This window comes from Triturus cristatus, chromosome 6 (assembly GCF_964204655.1).
Source record: "Triturus cristatus chromosome 6, aTriCri1.1, whole genome shotgun sequence".
In the NCBI taxonomy this organism is placed as follows: Eukaryota; Metazoa; Chordata; class Amphibia; order Caudata; family Salamandridae; genus Triturus; species Triturus cristatus.
The window spans coordinates 1,646,608,403-1,646,636,193 of NC_140589.1; the positions used below are offsets into that span (position 1 = coordinate 1,646,608,403).

Consider the following 27,791-nt stretch of genomic DNA (forward strand, 5'->3'; position numbering starts at 1 on the left):
CGGCTCAGATTCTTCTTCGGAGTCCCTAGATAGAGGAGGTTGCCATAGTCCATCTTTGAGGTGACTAGTGCATGCACAAGGGTTTGACGGGCCTTTACAGGTAAAAACTTCAATGCCTTCCTGAGACTTTTGAGGGTCCCAAAGCATGATCCGACCACCCGGTTGATCTGAGGGCCGAAGGTCAGGTCGGAGTCGAACCAAATGCCCAAGTTCTTTGCTTTCAGGCATGGGATAGGTGTTGAGCCAAGGCATGGAGGCCACCATGCCGACGTCCACGCCGATCGGTCTCCCCCTACGACAAGCACCTCGGTCTTATTTCCGTTAAGCTTAAGGCAGTTTGCGGACATCCAGGCAGCTAGGTCTTGCATACAGGCTCTGAAGATGTCCGCCGAAAGATCGGGTGCGCGCGACAGGGAGATCACCAACTGCGTGTCGTCGGCATAGGAAACCATTCGGAGGCCGTAGCTCTCTACCAAGGAGGCAATCGGGGCTACGTAGAGATTAAAAAGTGTTGGGCTCAGGGACGAGCCCTGCGGCACCCCCTGGTCCAGAGCAATTCGCTCAGAGTAATAGTCACCCTGCCTCACTTGGAAGCCTCGGCCTGCGAGAAATGAATAAATCCATTTCAACGCTGCCCCTCTCACCCCACCTTTGCTCAGACACTGTAGCAAGATGGAATGTGCCACAGTGTCGAACGCCGCGCTAAGGTCTAAAAGGATGAGAGCCATGGTTTGACCCTCGTCAGCACCCTGCCTGAGAGTTTCGGAGGCCCTAAGAAGGGCAGACTCGGTGGAGTGGCGTGGCCGGAACCCGAATTGAGTCGGATGAAGAAGGTTACTGTCCTCCACATATTTCATTAGCTGCTTATTTACCACCTTCTCTGCTACCTTCGAAAAATATGGCAGGAGAGAGATGGGGCGTAAGTTATCCAGCTTATCGAGGCCAATGTTAGGCTTCTTGCGGAGGGGAAGCACCACAGCCTGTTTCCAGTCCACAGGTAGAGAACTGGATCGAAAGGAGACATCTAGCAAATGCCTGATGTAAGGTTCCAGTGTCTCTATGCTGTCACTCAGCCTTTTTGGGGAAGCAGGATCGCGTGGGGAGCCAGATCTGACGGATCTGCAGATTTTAACGAGATCCTCCGATAGAGGAGTGGTAAAATGAAGTAGCAGATCTGAGTCAGCTTCAGCTCCTGCTAAATCTGCAGGTTCTTCCGCTAAGGGTTGAATTGGAGCTAGTACCCATCACCCCAACTCTGATGCCTAAGAAACTTTCCGCAGGATCAGCTGAGCTGGCAGAATCCTCGACAATATCCTTGCCCTTGGGCTACTCTCTCAAAAACAACACCTCTTGGAACTATTTTATCCTCCCAGATTTCAAGGAGCTCCTTCACAACATGGCATCCCTTAAACCCTTCAACCATTTATGTGACCCTTTACCCGCTAAGCTTTCTAAAGATCTAAATTCAGCCATTCTCCCTCTTTGGTCCAGGGTCATTCAAGAATCCCCCTTACAGGGAAAAATTCCGGACTGCCTAAAGGTTGGTCAAGTTACTCCCATTCTTAAGAAGCCCAATGCGGGCCTATCAGATCCAAACAACTGCCGACCTATAACCAGCATTATGACTCTAGCTAAATTGCTTGAAAAATGTGTCCATTCTCAGCTCTGCAACCACATTGAGAAATATTAACTCCTTGACCCCCATCAGTTAGGTTTCAGATCAGGGCACAGTGCTGAAACTGCACTAACGCACATTGTTGATTACGCCTTGAGAGTCCTTGACTAAAATGTACCTTCTCTCTTGATCCTTCTGGACCTGTCCTCAGCTTTTGATACCATCAAACATGAAAACCTGATTGATCTTCTTCAACACAGGATGGGTCTCTCGGACCCGGTCCTAAATTGGTTTGCCTCCTTCCTGCATAACCGCACGCAAAGGATCAAAGTTAAACATTCCCTTGCGTCCAGTTCCCCTGTCAGGATTGGAGTAGCCCAAGGATCCGCGCTCTCGCCCACTCTCGTCAACCTTTTTATGGAACCACTTTCTGTCACTCTGAACCTGGCGAACATTCAGTACCACATGTATGCGGATGACACGCAACTGTACCTGAAGATCTCCTCTCAAGAGGACATAAAAACATTAAATGCTGCACTTGCACAAACCCAACAATGATTAGCTCAGAACCATATGCTACTAAATACTCTTAAAATGGAATTTCTTTTGATCTCCCCACCCAATCCCTCATCTCCTACCCTTGACTGGATTAAACAACTCACTGCTCTAAACTGCACCCCTCATGTTGTAGACTGTCAAATCTTTAGGTATCACCTTGGATAAACATTTAAACACACAAGCGCACATCAGTGCTACTACTAGGGGAGCCAACTTCCAACTTAACACACTTAAGAAAATCAAACCTTTTCTCTCCCTCGAAGACCTCAGGCCTGCGGTTCAATCCATGGTTATCTCTTGATTGAAATATGGGTTGGTGGCCTTAGCTGGACTTCCCAAATCTAGCTTGGCCCCACTCAGAGCTACCCTGAGCGCATCAGCTGGACTCATCACGGGCTTGAGAAAGTATGATCACATTTCCCCCGACATTTTGCAACTAAATTAGCTCTCTATCGAAGCCAGAATCCGACTCAAGATAGCTTGCCTGACTCATAAAGCCATACACTACAACACCCCGATCTACCTGGCAAATAAGCTTGAACTATCGGGCTCTAGCCGCATTCTTAGAAGTATGTCCACCCTTCTCTTGAAACCTCCAAGATTAAAAAAGAAAGGATCTTACAATTGTGCTTTCACTGTTCTTGCTCTGAGAATCTGGAACTCCCTGCCCTACCAGATCAGATCCAATCATTCCACTACATCCTTTAAAAAACTGGTCAAACGGCTACTCCTGAAAGAACTTTAACAACATCAACTTGTGATCATGCTCTTGTTTTTATTAATACCCTAATTCTTGTTGTACTACACTGATGCGTTTTATTGTATGAGTTTACGTTATTTTGCTGAAGTACTCTAGGGCACCTCCACTGCATTAACTTGTGATTTTGCTCTTGTTTTTGTTAATTTCCTGAGTCTTATTGCACTTCACTGGTGTGTTTTATTTTATGCTGTTATGCTCTTCGTGTGCTAGGGCACCACTGATACCCCCAACTCTTAACCTGAGAGATTTCCCCTTTGTTGTAACTTCACCTACTGTCCCATTGTGTTTGTACCCCTGTTTTTGCCATTTCTGGACAGTGCTCTGATTCCCGTATGGGTCTTGTTTGCGCTTTATAAAACTATTCAAATGAATAAATATGTGTTAAAATAAACCCTTTTGACAGCAAAAGCCTATGTTTTAATTATGAATAAGTCACCCATATGTAAGCCTTGTAGATCACAAGGCAGGCTGCATGTTATTTAAAGGTAGGATATGTAGAAATTTAAAGTTAATACATCCTACAGTGACTAGCCCCCAAAAGATTTTGCACTGTAGGAAGGCTATCTGGCCCATTAAGAAGCACTGGGAAGCAATATTATATATTAATTCTGCTACCTTAGGCTAGGGGCGTGCTAGATCAATAATCAAAGGGCTGTTTTTAATGTTTATTAAAAGTCCAACTCAATATCAGAGTTGGAGTTTTAATAAACATTAAGATAAAGGAACTTTAAGGAATTGACTTTTTTCCAGCCTGACATTTCTGGAGGCTACTTTGCATGTGCCTCCTACTAACAACTAGTGGGTATATGGCCCTGATGAGGGGTGAAAACTGCTTCCAGAGCAGGGACAAAGAATTGGGCATGGGGAGGTGTTTTGTTACCCTGGCAGAAAGACCAGTTGCCGATGCTTCATCAGGTCCAGACTTGGTATCAGCACTGCCGGCCGGCTATTCTATTTTCAGAGCAGACCGGCCACTTAAGAGAGGTGGTGGCATTGCAATAGTTTATGTCAATTATCTCACTGCCTAATTTATACCCGGCTGGGTCCTCACGTGAGTTTTTTAGTTCACCTCTCACGAAAGCACTTCACTTCAGCTGTGCCCTTTACATTCAGGTACTTTCCCTCAACTTGGCCTTTTCATTTTAGTCTCTCGCATCTGTGCCGGTACACGGGCCTCATGCTCATTTTCATTCATTTATTGTAGATGTCCCAGTATCCTTAGTCCTGAAGAGACCCCGCATTCACAGGAGGGTCGAAACGCCGTCGACAAACACACAGAACAGACCACAATTCAGCCTGTATCATTGCATACATAAACTGTTCAAGAATTTGTATTGATATGGTCGTTCTGTTTCTTTTTCTTATTTATGGAAACCTATTTTTCTAAAAAACATTATTATCTTGTACAGTCACTTTTGGGTTCCAATTTTCACTTGGGGACACTGAGCACCAAAAAACCTTTTTACGGTTAAAACATTTTGTATGTTTATGATTCAAAAGAAATGTATATACCATTTATTGCTGTGTATAAAATACAGTATTGATTCAACTGTGTAGAGATTTCTTTCTGTCCTCTGACAGTACGGAGTCCTTTACAAATTCACTGCCATTGTGCACATATATATTGCCTAAATCATTTTTTATTACCCACTGGAACCATTGTTCTTCCATATCTAATCATTACCCTGGTTCCGTTGTGAGTAGGGTTCCCCTGTTGTTACAAGTGACTTTTCGTGCGGTGGCTGCACCGCGAGGGATCTATTCTTTTTGTAGATTTTTTCCTTCTTACCCTATTGCAAATAGGGTCTTATTCCTTTAGGCCAGTATGTCAGAGGACGAAGCTCCTCTCTACACAGAAGATTACATTGCGAAAATAACCAGTGGACCATCACTTTTTTCTATACATCCAAGTACAACTAGCAACCCTAGGCAGCAGCTGCTAGAGAAACTAGAAAAGGCCAAAAAGAAACACGTTAGAACCGAGCTTCACGCTCGCATGCTAACAGAATACCTAAAAGCGGGCATCATTCCTCAGGGGCTACAAATCAGAAACGTCCCAGGAATTTTCAGAGACGATCCCAAATTTAAGGGCAAATTTAGCAACATCTCTACAACCTGCTCACGCCACTGGATGGTGCTTGGCGTAGAAACAGCCCTAGAACACGCAAAAGCAGAATTGAAAGAGATTGAAGATCTAGAAAAAGAACTTCAAAGTGGAAACGCATTAACTGAATCGAAAGCATTACTTGACAAACTTAACAAAACTATCGAAGAGTTTAATACCTTTGAGCTCAAGAAAAAAGCAGATAAAGTTTCCAAAGATATAAAGAATTACTCAAAAGAAAGGGCATACCCTTACCTTAGAGAAGATTACTATACCACTATTGGGAATCAAAATAGACAGAACACTTGGGGTAGGTTCCGAAGAAACCAGCCAATCACATTCTCTGAATCATCGGGGGGCTCAGACGAGTCAGACGTGCAGGCAGGTCCTAGTAGAACAGACAACCGCCCTGGTCAGTCTTTTTTAGACCGAGGAGGCAAAGCCAAAAACAAGACATGGTATCAACACCCTGGAGAAAGACAAACTCGCAGGAAGCATTACCAATGGGGTCCTCAACCATACTAACACATAACATCACTCAATTTGAGACTATCCCTATCTTCAACCTATCACAACATACCATGTCATCAGCAGAAATCTCCTTACTCAGTAAAGGCCTTTCCTTTGTCATCACAGAAAGAACAAACTTTTTTGCCCTCAAGACAGAGATTTTTCAATTTTTTAGAAAAATCAGGCTTAAGTTATTTTTTCAGGATAAGGAACCTCCTATTCAAGACTCATGTACGGGACTCAGACCCCCCTCAAATTTCTACCCCTCCAACGGTATGATGCCTCCTGAGCTACTAGCTTTCGAAAGACTGATCCTACAGGGCATAGACAATATGAAATTGCGGAAATCATACATTCCATACAACATCACATTAGCAGAACGGCAAGCGCTAGAAGCATTGAAAAATGATGACTCTATTATTCTAAAACCTGCAGATAAGGGAGGAGGTATCGTAATGCAAAATCGCAAAGATTACGAGGCAGAAATCCAAAAACAAGTGAATGAGAAAAAACATTATAAAAGGCTCAATACCAATCCCTTACCACAAATCAGCAAAGATATTCTGCTGGTTACCACTGCAGCAAAAGATGAGGGTTACATCACTAAGAAAGAATTTGAATTCTTAAATGCCGATAACCCTAGGACCCCGGTCCTATATACTATACCCAAAATACATAAGAGTACCACTAATCCCCCAGGCCGCCCTATACTATCGGGATGTGGCTCTGTGCTGGAACCCATAGGAGCTTATATAGACTATTTTATCAAAGAATTTGTTCCCTTACAGGATACATTTGTGAAGGACACAATGTACATGATAAATCTAGTGGATGGCATGTCGTTCAATCTAGGCAGTGATCTATTGGCGACGCTTGATATAAGCTCTTTATATACCAACATACCTCAGGAAGACAGCATAGAGATCATACAGAACCTACTAGAGACTAGACCAAGGCCGATACAGGTACCAACCAGTTTCATCATTAGCTTACTACGAATTGCTCTACAGAGCAACTATTTCATTTCAGAAGGGCGTTATTACCAACAGTGCTCTGGTACCAGTATGGGAGCAATTTTTGCTCCAAATCTAGCAAATATCTACATGCATCATGTTGAACACAGGTTCGCCCTCAATGACAACAATCCTTACCACTCACAAATAAAATGTTGGAAGCGCTATATAGACGACATTTTTATTATTTGGAGAGGTACTGCTACTGATTTTAGTAATTTTGTTACACATCTCAATACTGTTCAGACACATCTCACGTTTACTTCAACCATCCATACGTCTACTATAGCGTTCCTGGATCTCAACATTAACCATGAAAATGGCAAACTATACACATCACTTCACAGAAAGATCACTGAGAGGAACACATTACTGTCATATCGCAGTCAACACCCTCGGGCCCTCAGAGACGGCCTACCATTCGGGCAGTTTCTCAGGATCCGCCGTAATTGTACCTATAAGGAAGATTACATGAGAGAAGCGGATATACTCAGAGGTAAATTAGTCAACAGAGGCTATCCCAATAGATTGGTTAAAAGATCACTCAAACGAGCTTGGTACTGTCCGAGGGAGGAACTTTTGAAAACCAAGGAAAAACCCAAGATGGAAAAAATTGTGTGTGTCACCACTTTTGGTACACATACCAATCAGGTACGCAACCTCATCAGTAAAAACTGGAGCATTATCAGAAGCATAGACTCATCCTTCGAGTTACCACTTTTCGCCTACAAAAGGGGCAAAAATATAAAAGATCATCTGGTTAGGTCAGCCACGGACAAGAAGGTGAAATCACCCAACACTCTCACAAACGCGTGGGGCCTACCAAAAATTAAAGGACACCACAAATGTGGTAACTGTGTCTCGTGTGAGTTTACATTCAACACCTCTACCTTTGAACATGGCACACTCAAATACACCCTAGAAAACTTTTCAAATTGCAACACACGCAATGTTGTGTACTGCATTTGGTGCCCCTGTAACCTGCCTTATATAGGTCAGACCCAACAACCTGTGAAAACTAGAATCTGCCAGCATCGCAGCCGTATTCGCAGATCTGTTCCTAATGCCCCTATGGTCTCCCATTACAATGAAAAAAACCATACGGCCGATCAATTGAAATGGCAAGTGATTGATATCGCCTCCTTACCAGAACGAGGCGGCGATATAACCAGCATACTACAACGTATAGAATGTAGATGGATAGATAGGGTCAATTCGATAGCAGAAGGCCTAAATTCCGCTGAAGAATGGAGAGGGTACGTCACCACCTTACAGTAAAGACACAAGCTCCATCTATCCAATACATGCATAAAGGACAAGGCACCTGCGTGCTGCTCTCCCATGAGGCAGCACACCATACGGTCATAAGTGGCACATCTGGCACATACCTGTTCTAAGTATCAGAGTGTTCCTGCTCTCAATTGGGGTTAGGATAATATCTTTTATAATTTTTTCCCCCTCACCTTGTTTAAGTTGTTCTAGATTTGAATATTGAGATTGTGAGCATGATTTCCTCGATTGAGGACATATGACAGAAAATGTGTCCTTTATGCATAGTCTACCTGGGTCTATATCATCTTAAGTGTTTTTCAGCATAACCATTATCACATTGTCACTATCATCTTCATTGCACTCCATCTATTACTAGATCCTACCCGGGAGGTCTCATATTCTGACACGAAGAACGGGAGGACACTCCCTCTTATGAGACTATACGACATATATTGCGTCCATGCTATAGTTCTAACTGGCCTCATTTAATTTAATTCAATTTATTTTTCACAATAACAACAGACGCTATCCACTACACAATCAGTTGTAATGTCTAGCGGGATTCTACATCACGGGGCACAGTCTTTCCTCGGTTTCCACCCATCCACGCTCCGATCCCCGATAGAACGACTTTTCCGCGTTCTGCACGCTACGTGACAAACGGCAAGCAGGGTTGGCGCCAACTTCTGTATATTACACAGCGGACGACTCATGCTCGCCGTTATTAGACCAAGAGCGCATCGCACGCCCATTCATCTGCAGCTCATCCAGACCGCTGCATAGATTAGAAGATTGAACTCTAATTGTAAGTACATATGTGCACTCCCCAGCATTGGGTTTTTACTTACTCACTTGCCGCCTAATTAGCCCTTACTTATCTGCCCTTGTTCTTAACATCTCCGTAGCCATTCACTATCGTATGTCAGATCCCTAAACGCCAAGAAGAGATAAGGGGATCCTAATTGCTACGGCTGTAGCAACGTATCAGAGGAGCTGTTTTGTGCCCTGTCTTCCCTATCCAAAGAGCCGGCCACCGCGTGAGGTAAACTGTCCTTTTGGTTTCTTCTGGCATTGTTCGCATCGTTCACAATTTACCTTTATATCTCGTTACGACTACAACCATGTCTGATAATACATAACAACTTTTTTGTCCCCCATTATGACTGTAGAACCCGGCTGGGTCCTCACGTGAGTTTTTTAGTTCACCTCTCACGAAAGCACTTCACTTCAGCTGTGCCCTTTACATTCAGGTACTTTCCCTCAACTTGGCCTTTTCATTTTAGTCTCTCGCATCTGTGCCGGTACACGGGCCTCATGCTCATTTTCATTCATTTATTGTAGATGTCCCAGTATCCTTAGTCCTGAAGAGACCCCGCATTCACAGGAGGGTCGAAACGCCGTCGACAAACACACAGAACAGACCACAATTCAGCCTGTATCATTGCATACATAAACTGTTCAAGAATTTGTATTGATATGGTCGTTCTGTTTCTTTTTCTTATTTATGGAAACCTATTTTTCTAAAAAACATTATTATCTTGTACAGTCACTTTTGGGTTCCAATTTTCACTTGGGGACACTGAGCACCAAAAAACCTTTTTACGGTTAAAACATTTTGTATGTTTATGATTCAAAAGAAATGTATATACCATTTATTGCTGTGTATAAAATACAGTATTGATTCAACTGTGTAGAGATTTCTTTCTGTCCTCTGACAGTACGGAGTCCTTTACAAATTCACTGCCATTGTGCACATATATATTGCCTAAATCATTTTTTATTACCCACTGGAACCATTGTTCTTCCATATCTAATTTATAATTACGTCATCTAATGCCTGTGAAGTTCTTTCCTTCAGTTTTGAGCTATCCAAAACTCAGTCCTGGAACGATATACTGTTATAGAGACCTCCGAGTCCTAAATTCCCATTTATTCATTAGAATACCGGTCTACTTCTGTCAGATTTCACCATGCTAGGTGACTTTAACTTTTATTTGGGGTCACGCACTGATAGGAACGCTGACAAATTGTTGGATAGGTATCATGCTTTGGCCTTCTGCAGCTGGTGGAGGGCCCCACCTATAGTGCGGGCCATACTCTCAATTATATATTTTCCAATAGTCCCCTGCTATCTCTGATTGATACTCTCCCACTCTGTTGGTCGGACCACAACGTGGTCCTATTCAACTTAACTATAAATCAGGTCAATGCAAGACCCTCTCCAGGTCACTACTCCCACACTTATCAGGCTTGGCACAAAATGTAACCCGTTAAATTTAATCAGGCTTTAATCGACTCCTAGCCCAAAATATCTAGCGACCTAGAGCTTTTCACCCATGATTATGATAATTGGATTGGATCCACAGCCAAGGCTAAAGCCTGTCAATATCACCAAATGTGGCAGATCTAAACCCTCTACCCCATGGTTTTCCACTAGATTGAAAAATCCAAAACAGGTCTGCTGTAAACAAGAAATATTATAAATAAAAAACTATAGTCAGGCAGAAAAAAATAACTATAAGCAATGCATCGCAGTTTATAGACCTATGAGGTTTAACCCTATTGGGGAGAGGAGTTGGCCTAATGGCTAGGGCGGTTACCTCGAATCTGAGGAACTGTGTTCGAGTGTCTGCAATGACGCTGAACATCCTGTGATTCTGGGCAAATCACTTAATCTCTCCATGCCTAACAAAAATGAATGTGTCCTCATGTAATGTAACTGGTGCTATGTAAAGCACTCTGATACCCAATACCTTCAGGTCAAGTTTGCTCTAAAACTCCGTAAAATAAAAAAAATAAAAAAAATAAAAAAATATGATACAATAGGAAAAACGTAGTTTTTTACTCGGGGAAATAGAATCTTCTAAAAACTCCACAAAATAACTGTTTTTAACATTTAAAAAAAGCTCTCTCATGTCCCTTCAAATGACATTCAGGAAAGCAGCATTTTCTTTTGTAATTCCTTGGCTGCATTTTTCCAAATAAAAGTAGAACTAATTTTTAATAAGTTCACGGCATCGTCCACTTCTTCAGTGATGCAGGCTGTTCATTCAAAATATTGCCATAGCTAGCCTTACAGATTTCTCCCCCCTAAATAACAAACAGGTGATAGAATTGATTAACACCACTAAATCTCTCACCCTATTATTACATGCCCTGTGATATTAATGCAACTTGCCCCTGAGGTTATTGCCAGTAATCTCACTAAAATTTTCAACAAAATGATTACCAATAAATATTTTCCCAAAGGCTGGAACAAAGCTTATATATTACCACTTTTAAAGAAGCCGAGCCTGGATCCAAGGGATCCTAGCAGCTATCACCCTATCTCTAAGCTTCCCTTTCCCGTGGAAATCATCAGAAAGGCCTTGAATAACCAACTGGTCAGTTTCATCCATCAGCATGAACTCCTAGACCATACCCAGTTTGGTTTCAGGAGCTGTCATAGCACTGAAGCCTCCCTTATAACAGCTTCCAAGGAGATCAAATGTATTCTGGATAATGGAGGACACACAGCTCTCATATTGCTAGATTTATCCATGGCGTTTGATGTGGTCAGTCTTGCTCTCTTGATTGACCATCTAGCTCATATTGAAATCAGATGATTAGCTCTCTCCCTTCTGAGGTCTTTTCTGAGTGAGCGCTAACAGACAGTGTCCTTAAAAGAGTCCAGGTGCTTTTCACTGCCCTACAGAGGGCTGCTGGGGTTCTCATTGAGCCCATCATTGTCTAATGTGTACGTTACACCCCTTGCTGCTCTGATGAGATCATTTCTCTTCTCTCTGGTATCATATGCTAATGATACCCAAATTGTGGTTTGCTTTTGTGACTCCTCTGATAGCACTGTACAAAGAGAGCATGACGGCATGCTCGCAATAGACAATTGAATGGACAAAAATTGTCATCATTTAAAATTCCAGCAAGCCGGAGGTCCTCCTTTTTGGCAAAGATACCTGCTTCTGGACACACTCCTGTTAGCCACAGAATCTAGGACCGCTACCATCACCAGCTAAGAAGGTTAGGAACCTTGGGTTTCTCATGGACAATAGACTTGCCTTTGGATACCAGGTTAATTCTACTATCTCTGCTGCCTTATACACACTTAATTTAGTGACAAAGATTCTTTCTTAAATCCCACCATCTTTGCAGAAAACAGTAGGAACAGCCATGGTTGTCAAAGCTGGATTACTGCCACAGGGTTTACCTTAGCATGCAGGTGCAGTTTGCTAACAAGCTGCAGCTCTACCACAATGCTATTTTACAGAACAAGGGAACACAAAGGAATTAAGACAGGGACCTTGGGCAATTTCATGTTATAGAGAACAGTGGTCCCTATTCAGGAGCATTATTTGTTCGTCCTGAAGATGATGCCCTATATTTAATGTGGCATCGAAACGTCGTCGACACCCAAACACCCTATGCACTAGACTCAAGCTATAACACATTGTGCAATGGTGTTAAATGATTAATTTGTGTCTGTCTATACTGAGAACAACTGTACAGACCCATTTTGGCTTGCCTTTTGGCCAATTCTGTGTTCATTGTTCTGTCTTGTGTTCTGTTGGTCACGGCTGTGCCCACTTGTCATTTGAATGTTTTATTTGATACTACTTTTGAAAAATACTATGAAAATAAATTCTTGTCCGGCTGGACAAAAGACATACATTCTATTCTAAGTGTATGGTTATCTACCACAATGCGGCCGCTAGGCTTCTGCAAGGAACTCCCAAGTTATAATCTGCCAAACTGGCACTACGTATACTTCATTGGCTCCCTGTCAAACAAAGAGTCAATTTTAAAGCCCTGTGTATCACCTTCTGGGCTCTGCATAACCTTGGCCCAAACTACCTTATACACAGGTCTAAATGGTATTTTCCAGAGAGGCTCCTCTGTATTTTCCAGAGAGGCTTCTCTGTTCACGTGCTGCCAAATGCATTGTAATCCAAAAGTTTGAGCTCGCCTCCTGGGACGGCAGGAGCTTGGTGACGGGGGCCTCAAAACGGTGGAACTCTCAGCAAATCAAATTTCAGGGTGACCTCTTGTCCTATCGCAAGGCTCTGAAAACCTGGCTTTTTACCTATTAATTAAGCTTCATACACTCATTTGTTCTTGCTATACAAAATATTTAACATAACATAACTGGTTAGGCATTACCCAGCAACCTAAATGGACGTCTCCTGTCACAAGAAGGTGTCAGATGAGACATGCACAGACCCTCCTTTTGTCTTACCAGTCAGGCAGGCACCAAACCCAGTGGGGCAAAAGCTACCCCCAGAACAGGTTTGGGGTGACCAAGGAGGAGAGGACTGCTCATTACCCAGACAACATCTCTGGCGGAGCACACAGGCTCTTCACAAGGGCAGAAGAGCTCCTCAATCTTGAATTCAGTGGGTAAGGGGCACTGTAGGATTGTTACAATAGGTCACACAGGAACTACTGCAAAAGTGGGTAGAGTTATCCCTTTTACCCTACTGTTTAGGGAGTGGTCAGGAGTCACCCCATCCAAAATCTAGTGGCAGGCATGAATGTAGTATCCTTGTAACATTCCTCAGAGCACTACTGGACCTGAGGAAGAACAGAAGAAGGGCTGCACCTGCTCTTTGAGACCTGTGGGAAGACCTGAAAGGCTGAACCTGCTCCCACTTGTACCCAGGACGAAGAATTGGATTCCCATGGTCAGTTTTCTTATCTCTTGTGTATGCTACAGGACGAAGCTGCAAATGCCTTTTCCTGTTGAGCCCAGCTGAAAGGTACAAACTGGACCTGACATGGACATTGCTAGTGGCCTCTGCTGGAGTGAGTCTTAACCCCAAGTACTGTGACTGAGGCACTAAGACCCTTACTTGTGTTTAACTAGGCATCTCCTAACATCCATGAAAACCTGGGATTAAGAACAGATTTGGACTTCAAGGATTCTGAAAGACCAGGACAAACCATCCAAGCCGATCCACCAAGGCACATTGCCGCTGGTCTGAAGAAACAGGTTTTCCCCGCTCAAATCTTTTCCATAACAGCAAATCCAATTCAGCAAGAGTTTGCGTAGAAGGTATCATGCCTCATGAAGCCATCTTTGGATATAACCTGCAGCCTTGCACCAGCAGAGGATCCCGAGTTCCAAAAAAGAGATTAGGGGCCTGATTTATTTGTTGGTGGTCGGGCCGTCCTTCCCCATGGTAACCAAATATTTTACTCCATTAGCCTAGTGGAGGTCCCTACTGCCAAATTTACAAATATATGTTGGGCTGGAGGACATTTAGGGCTTTGACAGGAACCGCTGTCAAGGCAAACATGATAGAGCGGTAAAGTTACTTTTTTTTTTCCAAAAACAAAACTCCAAAGTGAGATTATGCTTTTGAAAATAAAAATCAACACCCCCTCACCATGGAATTTTGGAGGGGCATTTTGCATTTTTACTGCCCTGGATTTTTCTGGAAGTGACGGGCAGTGAAAACTGACCTGTTTGTCTGCCCATCTTAATCAGGTGGGTGGACATACAGGTCAACGTTCAACGGCCCTTACTCAATCGGGCTGTTGAGGTAGTTTAACCAAGACGCAGACATGATTTTTTTCTGCTGTTGATACACCAAAGGTCTGTCCACTGATATATCTGGCAATTAGACCATTCTGTTGGCGGGAAGGATACACCATCACCATTGCAAAGGAGTACCCTTTCCTCTAACATATAAATCAGGGCCGATTTATATATTGGCAGATGGAGTATTATCTGCTGCATGGCAAAGTAATTTATGACCGCCATGCAATGGCACTCTGCCTGTCTTATTTAATTATGTCCGCCAGGCCAGCAGACATATCTATCATTTCTAGGAACTGCCATCATGTGGACCTTTTACAATGCCTATCCAATGTCGTGGAGCCCTCCTCGGGTACAGCCTTGCACCACTGAAGGATTTTGATTTCCAGAAAAAAGACTTAAGTCACAAAGTAAAACTTACGACCGGGTCATACCTGGTTGGTGTATCCTACACATGATCCCTCACGGTCAGCCTGAATCACATCTAGGTCCTAGTCTATTGTGACCATTGGCTATTTGTGCTTTTAGGGGCTATTATTAATTTAAAATTTAAAAATTCATATCTCCATTCCCCGTATTGGATTTCTGTCCTTTTAGTGTAATTTTGTTACTTAAATTTTGCACTATTTATCCAAAATTTGAGTGGCGCTTGATGTGCTGTTGCAGACATGCTCTGCCCATTGCACCTGTTGGATCGAGCTGCCACTTCCGCGCTGAACAGCTGTGCTGAACATGTGCTGAACACTGCGGGAGTCTGTGTTGGGAGGCTCTGTCCAGGGCATATTGATATTGAGTGGGACTTATAATGTTTTGGGTTATCTAGTTTTCAACTATGCTTTACACATTTTCTTGAGTTAAGCTGGTTTGCTCTGTGCCATAGATATCGGGGTTGAGCTCAGGTTTAAATTGCTGAAACCTTTAACTGGTCCAAACAAGATAGTGACCTTTTTACTTATGCTGGAATATCGTACATCCCACTAAATAATTCACTTTCTCACATGGCCTTTAGTTTTCAATCTATTTGATCACCTTAGGTAGTAATGCTATATGCTCAGAGACAAAAAAGTGAAACAAAGGGCCATCAACACAGCCTCCCTTTTTAGGGCAATGGAGCGATTTAATTGGGATAAGGAAATAAGTAATGATAATTATCTTTTTTGGGACTATCCATTCTCTAGACATTTTTCAAACCGGTACCTTCAAAATTGACCTCTCAGCCTAATGCAACATAGTAGGTATATTTTCTTGTCGGAAAGTATTAATATTAATGGTAGTGTTACTATTTTTAATATTACTATCACTAATGTTATTACTAATCAAAACAATAACAATAACTTGCATTTTATGTTGCCACTTGAGTAATATTTGCTATATTAATCCTACTCGAATGTAGCCATTTCATCAAAATAATGTCAAAATTATGAGTTTGCTTCAGCTTACCAAAAATCTAATTTTAGATTTTACATTTTTTCAAAGATGCACTGTCATCTCAGGGAATTCTATCACAGATAATTGAGTTAATTAAAAAAAATCAGCAAGGCTTTTTAACCAGTGAAAGTCTCTCACGTTTAAGCAAAGCTGGTATATATAGGGACATTTTGAAATAACCAGCTTCACTCCTTATGTTTACCTTTGAAAACTAAGAACTCTCAGAAACTAAGAACTCGTTAGTATCATGTAGAAAAAAATATTTCTGAATATAAGGTCTTGTACTACATATCACATATAACTAAATGAATAATTTTGCCCTTGATTCCACCAGATGGTAGCATTGTATAAGCCATTACAAAATATTTCTGCACCTTTTCTATGTTAGACATCATCAGGGAGATTTCTATTGCAATGGCTAGAGTACTTTTGGAAGGCAAGAAAAGTTAAGAGTATGTTTCCATATGCTTTTAATGTTACCATATGTCGGTGACAAGGAGGTACGCACACTCTGCAGTACTAAAATAAGTAAAATAAGTGCAATAGGACCCCACCAAACAGTGCCTGTGCATTGCAAATTACAGATCCTATCAGGCCAAGTTGTCATCACAACAATCAAAGGGATTGTAATCTCAACAACAAATAAAAACAAATCCTCATGGTGCCTCTAAAAATATTTAAAACATATTTTGGGAAAATCCATATTTTTATCAGACATTTCCATGGGGTTATCTATAAAATAGTAATATTGCAGACTTTGGATTTTGGGCCCTGTGCCCAACTTGCTCTAGGTGACCAATCCCAATTCAGCCATTGGTTCTGCAAGGCAAGGGTCGACAGCAGGATCGCCACAGGCAGCCAACCCCTTGCGCACGTCCTTTGGGCTGTCAAGTGGGTGCTAGCCCCTTAGTTCTCTTTTCATTACATTTTAATTTGAATTTGGGAGCGGTTTGCCAACCCCATTGTGGGGAGCTGTGAATCCTTAGAGAATTGGGAGCACTTGTGGTACTTCCTGCAGGGCCCGTGAAACCTGCCCCTGGTTCACAATCCCAAAATTGGCCCAACAAGGGATAAAAAATGTTTGCTATAGATTTCGCAGCCACGAGGTAGGGTTCGTGAAGATCAAAGCCTTGTTGCAAGTAAGCAAAGCCTTCCTTGCGGTTGGCAAATTCTGTGGCATAATCTATTTTTTTTTTATTTTGATCCCAGGAGGAATCCCTTTTGCCCCCAACCCTTTTGACCCAGTCACGGGTTCCTAGTCTTGCCCATTTTTGTCTCCATCATTTCTTTTTCAAGACACAGGAACAATGGCCCCAGATTGTGAATGACAGGCAAAAGACATCACCAAATTTACAGGCATAGAATAACTGAAGATATCTGTCAGAACCCTGTTCAGAGGGCCACGGGCAGGCAGGAGCTACTGGCCCCAGCTGTGGTTTTTGAGGCTTTTTACTGTCCCAGGACCTGGCCTACTATGTATTTTGAGCAACTGGATCAAGTACCCCTTCAGCACTTGACTCTTAATGGTAGCAGAGGTCGAGCTGTCCGAAGTTTCTCTGGGCTTAGGTACACACAAGGGGAGGTAAACATTGGCTCACAACTCTAACTACATTCAGCAGCAGCTATACATGATTGTTCAGTCAAATACTTGCTTTAATTACAAAAAAAGGAGTATTTATATATGAACACAAAGTAAAATGCAGCATTCACAAACAATACATACAATTACTGTGGTCAGCGCAGTAGTGTTATATTGATGGGTCCCTGAGTCCCACTCTCCTCTCATAGAGGAAATGGTTATTTCCAATTCACTGTAAATGATATTCAGGTTAAGCCTCACTAGCAGTCCAAGTCCCACGAGTCCTACTCCAATGCTTTATTAATGTCAAAGTGTTCCATCGCTGAAGTGCTATCTGGCAGGCAAGTTTCCCTGGGGGCGTCTGGCCCGTCAATTAGTCTTACCCGCATCAGCAGGCTCCAAATAACTGGAGTCTGTGAGTATGTCCTCTTCGTGTTGCTGAAACTGCAGCGGCTGTCTATGGTAAGTTTTCACATGCAGCCTGGATGGGCTGCATTCCGGTGTCCTCGAGTTCCTCCCACGTGGTCCTCCGACAGCAGTGATTGGGGTTTTCTTGTGATGCTGGTAAGCTTCTTCGGATCCTACACACAATTGGGGGAGTTCCGGCACACCTGGCGCTGGTCGTTATTAAAGGCATGGGCCTGCTTGGATCACCACAGGGACCTACTTGCTCTAATGACTGTCTCAACCTTATCACACTCCTTGCCTTGTCCCAGTGGTCTCCCTGGCATTTAGGGTCACCGTTCCTCCTCTGAGCAGAAGCTACTTCCTAATTAGCACAGCAGCAATTCTAATGGCAGCTCCACCTGGCTCATTAGGTTGCCAGTTTGGTTCCACACATGTGCTACTGCCAGAGCAATCTTCACAGTGACCCCACCTGGCATACGCTGTCCTAGACTTGGTATCTGCACATGGGCAATGATCCAATTAATACAGCAACAGTTATGACTCATTACATTGCGGCCCTCCTCTGGCATATTGGTGTCAACAAAATTTCCCCACACACTGTCGATGACCTAATTGAAGCAGCAGCTGTCTCCTCACACCTCGCCACGGTAATCTAATCACCATTATCTCTTACTGGACCTTGCTCCCTCCAATGCTCTTCCTCACGGGACATACTGGTCTTGGTAAGTAGGCAGGCTCTGGTGCTCCAGGGTTCAAGGGCGGGTGGTCTTAGATTCCCTGGGCAATTTCACGGTTTCATGGAGAGTTCTTTCCCCCCTTAGAACCATGCTCTTCTAGCCCTTTGTGAACCCAGTTAGGTAACCACTTTTCAGCCAACACTGCACGCTTCTCTAGATCCCTCTCTGTCAATTCAAATACATATTGCCTAAGTGTGGTAGAGCACTCTTTCTTGAGTCCCTCAGACACTATCAACTGGTTAAGAGAACTGAAATTCCTTGATCTCCATCCCTCTTATCTACTCATTCCAATCCTGCATTACACCATGAATCCAAGTCACAAATTGAACACCATCTGCTCTCTTGCAGTCCCGGAATCTCTGCATGTACTAAGCTGGCTTTAGCCCAAACCATCTAATCAGATCATCATTCATTCATAGATCATCTGGTCTACCAATGGCACCCTTCCAATTACAGCTGTCCCTTCTAACGGCTTGCGCTCCATTAAGGCATTTCATTCAAGGCAGCTCCTTACAAGCTATATAAAAGCTCACAAACCATTCCAAGATGTCCTGACATTCCACATATATATGCACAAGATCTATTGGAACCTTGACCACTACCAGGCCTGAACTGGATGTAGAGTTACATATTACAGATGGAGTTTTCATTTCTGCCATCAAAAGTTTATTTTCCTCAAGGGCTATCTTTCCCTTTCCAGCATTCTCTCTTTTTCCTTCTGTTTCTCCTCCCACTCTCTCGATCTCTCCCACCTCCTTTCCTATTGTTCCCAGGGAGATAGTCTTGAACTCTCTTGCCTTCTCTTCTTCCTCAGCCATAGCTTTCTGAAGCTCCAGCTGCAAGCTGAGGGTCTCTGCTAGACTCAACCCACCCAAGGGTGACATTGGTGACAGTGATAGCCTAGAAATGTGAAGTAGTGTATATACCTAGAGCATTCTAGAAACTAAAGATGGTGAGTGTCTTGGTGAAACTCTGGAAAATGCATCATGGGACAAACTCTGCATGTGCCTGGGATAGAGCTGTTCTAAGGGAATCCTAGAGCCTGACTCCATAGTGCTCTTGTGTTCCTAACATAGTTTCCTCCCCCACAGTCAACTACAGCCTCATCCTTTCACCCAGTGTCTCAAACAGATACCCAATGAAAGTACAGAGGACCTCTCTGTCCCTTCTCTTGGTAACCCTGTTCATCTCCAAATACAGTGTAGCGAATGTGGTTACTCAATAACTCGACACCAAGTCTCAAGTTAGTAAGTTTATTCCAAATTCCAAATTCAGATCCAGAAACAGATTAATATATGTTAGTCTGAGCATTATCATATAAAAATACAATACAAATCACAGGAAACCAAATCTCCTGAAGCGATTTGCCCTATACAAGAAAGAGAAAACAACTAATTATTGCTATGTAATGAAACAGAATTTTGCATTAGATTGCATCAATGTGTCATCAAAAAGTAGCATTGATCCTCATTCTTTCCATACACTATCCATAAGTGACAACCCTAAACTAATGCAGAGGTTTAAGGTAAGGAGAGATTAGAAAGATGTCACCTGTCAGAGTCCTCAGTAGAAGAAACTCCAACATGGGCCAAGTAGCATAAAGCCACACTAACCAAAGCAAAGGGCTGTACCTCAAGATGTCCTAAACGAAAATGCTATCTATTCCTCACTAGGTTGCATTATAACACCAGTAACATCCAAAGGACATCCACAAACTGTACTCAGTAAATTTCCATACTATCAGCACACATTGGCTTCTTTACACCACCATGACATTCTCATAAATCGTTATTCTAGCCGTCTTTGGTCTCGTCTCCTTCTCCCACAAGGAGCTCTCCTTCTATCTTGTTATCACGTTTTCTTCGTACCAGTTGCACAACAAAGACCCTTTTTGTCTCATTAATGAAGTCTTGTCCATCTGCAGTGGGAATACAAAATACATGCCACATTTCTACTGCAAGAAAAAAATATGGATTCAAATGTTAACTGAAACGTGAGCTTGAATTCAAATACATCTCAGACCTAAAAGTTAGGCTAAGTTAACATGTGCACAAGTAACATTATGTGCACTTCTCTACACCCAAATAAATCAAACTTTTCAGCACATACTTTAGTAATTAATACAGTAGTAAAATAACTATTCTTTTAGTAAATATCTTATTATACCAATTATCCGTGAACGCTTTAGTAAACATTTCTCATAGAATACTGATACGTGAGCACTACAATTTGATTAGTCACATCTCTAAACGCACATATATTTAATTCATTTATGAGGATATTTTAAATATGCATTACCCCCACTGTCATTTTCAACATTAGTCACATGGAATACATGCAAGTCTGGACTACATGTGTTTATAATGCACACCTAACATCTCTTGGGGTAGAGTCATTTTTACACTACTCCACCTCCACCCTCTGTCCCTACATAAATCAATAATTTGCTCTATGGACATGTTGCAGAGGTTTATTCCAACCATGTGTTTTCCATTGTTTATGCATGTCGACTTTGTGAGTAAAAACTGAATTTATTGTACTACTGACATAAATTGGAAATGGCCTTTATCACTCCTGTGTCTAAGGCCCCTACACCTTATGCACCCCACTGCTTGCCGCCAATTGTCAGATCCCAGTTCAGAGAGTCACACGCAAGCAGAAGCAACTGGGCCCAACCATGGCCTTTTACTCCCGATGTCCCGGGGCCCGGCCTACTATGAATCCTGAGCAACTGGGCCAAGTACCTACTCTCAGTGGTAGTGCGGGTCAAGCAATCCAATATTCGTTGGTGGGGAAGGTAGAAACAGGGAAGTGAACACAGGCTCACAACTCAAAATAGGTTCAGCAGCAGCAATAAGTGATTGTCCACAAAAATACTTTAAAAAGCAGTATTTATATAGGAGCAGAAGGTAAAATATGGAATTCACACACAATGCACACATTCCACTGAGGTTAGGGCTTTAGTGTTTTATATTCAGGCCCCTGAGTACCACTACTCTCTCCTGGTGCTAGTGGTTATTCCCCATTCATTGTAGGTGACTATCAGGTTGAGCCCCACTTGTAGTCGGTGTCTCAGGAGTGCGACTCTTTAGTAAAGTCAAAAGCATTCTAGTACATTCTAGTGCCGAAGTGCTATCTTGGAAGCACGTTTCGCCAGGGCCAACTGACAGTCAAGTTCACTCTGGGCCATTTGGCCTACCAATCCGTTTTGTGGTCACTAAAGCTGCAGCGGCTGCTTCCGGAAAGTCTTTCTCACATGAACTGGGCAGAACTGCAGTCAGGTTCCCTTGAGTTCCTCACACGTCATCCTGCTGTGGCAGGGGGAGTTTTGATGGTCTTTCAATGCTGGTTAATTTCTTGGGAACCTCCCGGCTGGTGAGGAGGGTGCGTTGCATCTGGTGCTGGTCCCAGTCACTGCTTGGGCCTGCTCGGATCACCACAGCAGCCTTGCACCTCCGATGACAGTCTCAACCAGAGCACAATCCTTGCTTTGTCCCGGTGGCCCGCCCTGGAATGCTGGTTGACCGTTCCTCCTCTGCTCACGGGCTGTGGCCCGATTTGCACAGCAGCAATCTTATTGGCAGCCCCACCTGACATACAAGCTCTCCTACCTGGTAAGTGCACTTGCACAATGACCAGATCAGTGCAGCAACAGTTACTGCTCACTTCACTGTGGCTCTCCTCTGGCATTCGGGGGTCACCAACTTTTCCCTGCTCATAAGCTACAACCCCATCATTGCAGCAGCCGTCTCCTCACATCTCTCTACGGGGATGCAATTACCAGTATCCGGCCTGGACCAGACTCCCTCTAACGTTCTCCCCACCCTCACAGGACCAGCCGCGACCCATGCTGTCATGTAGTTTCTATAAAAACGTATACAGGATCTACGCGTTCGGACAACATACACTGTAGGACTGGTGTCAGACTGATTCTTAACACCCCCACTGGGTATGTTGGCCTTCTGTATCAGCTAGCTCACAGTGCCACTAGAATCTCCTCTTACCAAGGAGAGAATATTTCTTGGCAACCTTCGAACATGACAACCCTGATCCCTCAGGACCATGGAAACAGTGTTCTATTCACTCAGTAACTCGTGCTCACGTGGTCTCAGAGGGATACACAGAATAAACGGTCTGGACGTTTTCCAATAAGCATTTATTGAACAGTCGTTATTCTAGTGTAAAATAGATGAACGGCAACAGCCACTAGACAGTAACCGATATAAATTATTAGAAGCACTATGAAAGTAAAAGGATAATGCAGTTCTACCATCTTGCAATATTCATGAATACATACGAGTATATAAAACACATGATAATAAATTGCGTACTCATACGATGCCTCCCTATCTAGATGTACCTAAGTGTACCTAGCATGTGTGTAGGTGTTGAGCCAAGAATCCCTCTAGGATAAAGTCAATCCCATTACCTGGATTGAGAGACTGTGGGACCCCATCCTGGTCTTGAGTTGGACACCCCGCAAGGGATGTTAGACCACTGCGAGCTGTAGTATCTGTATGCAGGAACCTCAGCATCTTTGGTTAGTGTGTTGGCTGGGAAGTCCTGGTCTCCTCTTCCTATCTTAGCAAGATGTGATCTATATATACCCATAGGTCTCCACGGGGTTTCTACCTCGCTGTATTACTTTATCGGACTTAGGATGACGTCGGGAATGATTTTATACATAGATATTATAAAGGAGATGTTAGCCCTGCTGTGCTTCCAAGAATCCTCATGCATAATGTATGAGGTTTATGCCAGGGAAAATCCTGCTTTCTGAATGCAGTGTCATATCTCGGTAAAAGGTCAGTCCCTAAGAACCGTTAGGTAGGTAATATAGGGAAGAATATAGGTAAAAGGTTACGATGTCACCTGAGCCTATATTAGGGTACCTATGTGGAATATAACATTGCAGGTAAGAGTGATGGTGTGGTGGGGCCGGGTGAGGGGGATTTCGAAGGACGTTGACGAGGGAAAATTATTTAATTATTTAATTTTCCCTCATCATTGTCCTTCAAAATCCCCCATCACCCACCCCTACTGCTCTTACCTGCACATGCCGCGGCTGCACAGGACACACTGGTCTTGGCAAGCAGGAAGGCTTCATGTGTCCAAGAGTAGATGGTCATGGATTCCTTGGGTGATGTCCCTTCAGCCAGCTGACAGACTAGCAGGCCTTGGCCCCCAGTCCTGACCATAGGCAGAAATCTTGCAGAGCTTTTCCGCGCACAGCCCAGCTGGCTGCTTGATAGTTGACAATTTTTTTGGGCTCGAGCTACTCTTCTTACAGTCCATTTCCAGACATCATATGTGATTACGAGTCTCTGAGTATTTGAAGTTTATGTCGGGTCTGCCTTCTTTTGAAATACCATCTCCTCTGCCCTGCCTACAAAAAGCAGTCTGTCACAGCAGGAGCGACTCCGTATCTGATAGCCCCACAACACAGGTCATGTGAGTGAGTAGAGGTTCACACCTGGATGTCAGCCACATGGATATGTGTATCAAAAGGTTACCCCAGGGCTTCAGTCCTACGCATTATGATTCTCTTATCAGCCTCATTTCCTTCCTGAGATGCGTCCAGGTCCATTTCCAGTGTCCTGTCTCTGAATCACACAGAGCACCCTTTCAAGTTTTCTGGGCAGCCTGATTCTCCCTTCTTCCAGTATGTCCCCCCAAGGTTAGAGGAATGCAGCAAGCCACAAACTTTCTTGGGGGATTCCTCTACCTCCTTACCTCACGCTCCTCCAGTCAGTCATGGGTCTCTCAAAATAGAACCCAGAATCTTCCATGTATTATGCCCTTCCCAGCCAGCACATGCATATTGTACACATGCACTGCACAGCACTACATACTTCATGTATTATACCATTCACATGGTCTCAGCGAGGGCATATAATATACATACACTGCAGTATCTCTGTATTATACAATTTTCAGGTACACATATACCCAGCACATGCATATGCATATAAGATACCCTCACAGCACTGCAGTACCCTGTATTGTACCATTCACAGGTACACAAACACCCAGTGCAATTGTACCTCACACGCACTGCACTGCACTCCACACAAAAATGATGTAGGCCAATAGTGTGTTAAGCAAACAGCAGCAGAACTTTAAATGAGTGAGCCTGTAGACCTCAGTCCAGTGACACAGGTAACAAGCATTGGCATAGCCAATGGGTCTCACCTTTGGGACCTTATAATGTTTAGCCATGCAACAGTTGCATAACTAAATACTTATAAGGTCCCAAAAGCGAGACCTATTGGCTATGCAAAGCGGCCGTGAAAGTGAAAGTGATCACGATCAACATCAAAGCGGCCGTGTGGCCGCGAAACCGAAAGTAATCACAGTAAAGCGCGGCGCGCGCGCCCGCGCACATGCACTGTGGCTCTAGGCTGGCCTGGTAGCATTTTTGGAGCCCTCTCAATAAGTCTCGCCAGACCAGCCCATGCGCTGGGTCAGGCGAGACCTAAAAAAGACCTGTTCACTCCTACCGATCACTGCACGATATATTGCTGCCACAGTGTTCATGCTGCTTAACTCCTGCTAAATGCAGTAGCCTTTCAGCACTATATGTAGGTGGCACTTGGTGCACCCCTCTTGGTTCAAAAAGACTGCAGTCGGAAGACAGGCCTATGTCATGGTACACACACATTTTGCGTGTTCACCCATGACAACAAGCATCAGCATAAGGGATTCAGACAGCTTTACAGTTGGGGCACTTAAGGCAGGGGTGCATGTCCATCACCATGTGAGGGACTTTTCCGTCACAACCAATACATTTTTGAATGATAATATTTTGAATACTATCTGCCTCATGTGTAGATTTCTAATTACTGAAATATTTATTTTATAGCCCGTCAATGATGTATTATTACAGATTTAAAATGTAATATCAAAATAGCTGAAAAGTAATGTCAGTATATAATATGCATCTCTGCTGCTGCATGGTTCGTGTGGCTCTGCTGTAGGTATCTGTGTGAGCTGTGTGTGAAGAGTTTCCTTGCTTCTCAATCCAGGGCACACAGAACCAACTGATGTCAGTCCTATTAGAAAACGATAAAGGGCCCTATTGCGATGTCGGTTGGAAGGCCTCCGAATCGGATTTGGCTTTCTCAGATCCGAATCGTAGCCCTTGTTTACGACTGAATCATACACAGGTCTGAACAACCAAGAACGATGCAAAGATCATGTACGCGCCGACCGAATCATTTCCGAGACCCGAACCTGTCTGTACTACTCATCCGTAGCTGAATTGTGCCGTGCTATGGAGCCATATTCCAACCGAGTGAGTACGATGCACGATTCCAGCAGCCGCATCGCCTCGGTGTCAGCGAGACGGAACGTCTGTCGGAAGTGTACTTTGGGGGACTGTAGCAGGCCTCCCTTCACCCGGGGCCCTCCGAATCTGTCACGTGGTGTGCCCATGGGTCCCACCCTATCCAGGCATGCGCAGTGTGGCAGGCACCAAGGGGGGGCTTACCACAGGTTGTTCGCTTTACCCTACACACCCTTTTTCTGCTATGGGAGCCTGTGTACGTGTCTGTACACAGGCTCCCATAGAGTTTAATGGGAGTACGAGCGAACCGAGTCCGTAGGCATACAGCAGCATCGTACTCGCTCGTTTGGACTCCCGGAGCACGTCTCGCTTGGAAAGCCCTCTGGATCCGAGTCGTAGGGAGGGCTTTCCTAGTGAGATCGGAATCAGGCCCAAAGTGAGGAAAGGGGCAGTGAAATGGAGGCCTAAAAAAACAGCCCATCTTTTAAAAAAGAAGCGAAAAATACGTACTTCCCAGCAGTGATTTAAGTATCCTAGCATAGCCAAATGGATTTTATATCTTTCGAACAAGTGGAAAAGAATAATAAAAAAATTATAAAAATACATACGTCTGCGTAAGTATTCAAGATTAATGCTCCAGTAACAAACACAGTTCTCTTTTTTAGATTTCCATGTTACTTTATTGAAGTGCAGAATGTCCACATCCAAACCGTTATCTAATTATTCTGTTAACATTTGTACACGAGTCCAGAAGGCACTCAATAGGACAATAAAAGGGTAGAATGTGCAGCAAATGTAGATTTCCAGTTTCAACAAAAAGCAGCTCAGTGCTAGAATTGCAGATCATCGCAATATAGTGCTTTCTACTAACTTCCCTAAACATCTTTATGTTTTCCAGGCATGATCGTCAGATAAATATAATGTTTGTAGGTGGACCAAATCAGAGGGCTGATTATCATATTGAGGAGGGTGAAGAGGTAAGCTGTGTCTTGTTTTTACAGCATCCCATGGAGCGACCTGCCTGTTTTATTTTTGATCAACTCACCAGACTGGTTTGATGGAGAGTTTTTGTTCAGTTATTTAGTTTTTTAGGCTTTTTTTCCCACAGCGGTAAGAGCTAGTGAAAATAATGTTGTGTGACGTTTTCATAACTAAGAGAGGGCAAATGTGTATTATAGAAGGATTAGGGGTTCAAAATGCAACCCTCTTTACCTACACAAATGAGCCCAAGCCACCACCCACCCTTGGACATATAAAGTACGGTGTTTGAAGCTACACTTCTGAGTACACAGTGGCATCTTCAGTATTTGTGGGGCTCCCGGCAAAATATACTTTGAGGCCCCCTGTTTGGAATAACTTTGAATTTAATACCCCTTTTCAGCTCATTGAAGCCATCGTGATACCAAACACATTTTGAATAATATGTTAAAGCTTCAGATTATAGAGTACACAAAAACAGCTAAGAGCTCATGCTGCTTACTGTCTGTCAGTCAAACAGTTCCAAAGGAAAGCTTGATTAAGCATGGATGAACCCATTTGTTTTTGAGTTTTGATCTAGAATTTTTACTTGCAACCACATGAGGGCCCAAGTCTTTTGCTGAATTGGGAAAACTGATAATGACACCACAAAAATGTTTTGTTCGTATACAATCATGTAATATTCATGAGATATGGGCAGGGCTTTGGGCCATCCATAGAAGTCAATCGATCATTTCTTAAGTGCAGTACTTTCACATCTAGGGGTATCTGGGAGCTGAGGTTGCTGTGTCTGCGTTGAAAAAGCCAGGTTTTGAGTTGCCTTTTGAAAACTGCCGGGGAGCGTGCCGTTCTGAGGTGTAGAGGGAGGCCATTCCAGGCTTTGGTGGCGATGTAGGAGAATGCACGGACCCCGCTGTAGATGCGAAGGATGCAGAGGATGTGTTCGAGAGCGAGTGAAGTGGAATGCAGGTGTCTCGAGGGAAGATGTAAGTTCAGCCGGTGGTTGATGTAA

The 27,791-nt window shown here is 43.5% G+C and overlaps 1 protein-coding gene across 1 annotated transcript in view; it reads left to right on the forward strand.

Annotated features, from left to right (window-relative positions):
- Positions 1–27,791, forward strand: part of HAAO (3-hydroxyanthranilate 3,4-dioxygenase) — a 763,099-nt gene that overhangs the window by 75,693 nt on the left and 659,615 nt on the right. The window contains exon 2 of the mRNA XM_085612800.1: positions 26,700–26,778. Coding sequence (XP_085468926.1) covers positions 26,700–26,778 — 79 coding nt within the window. The remainder of the gene's footprint in view (positions 1–26,699; positions 26,779–27,791) is intronic.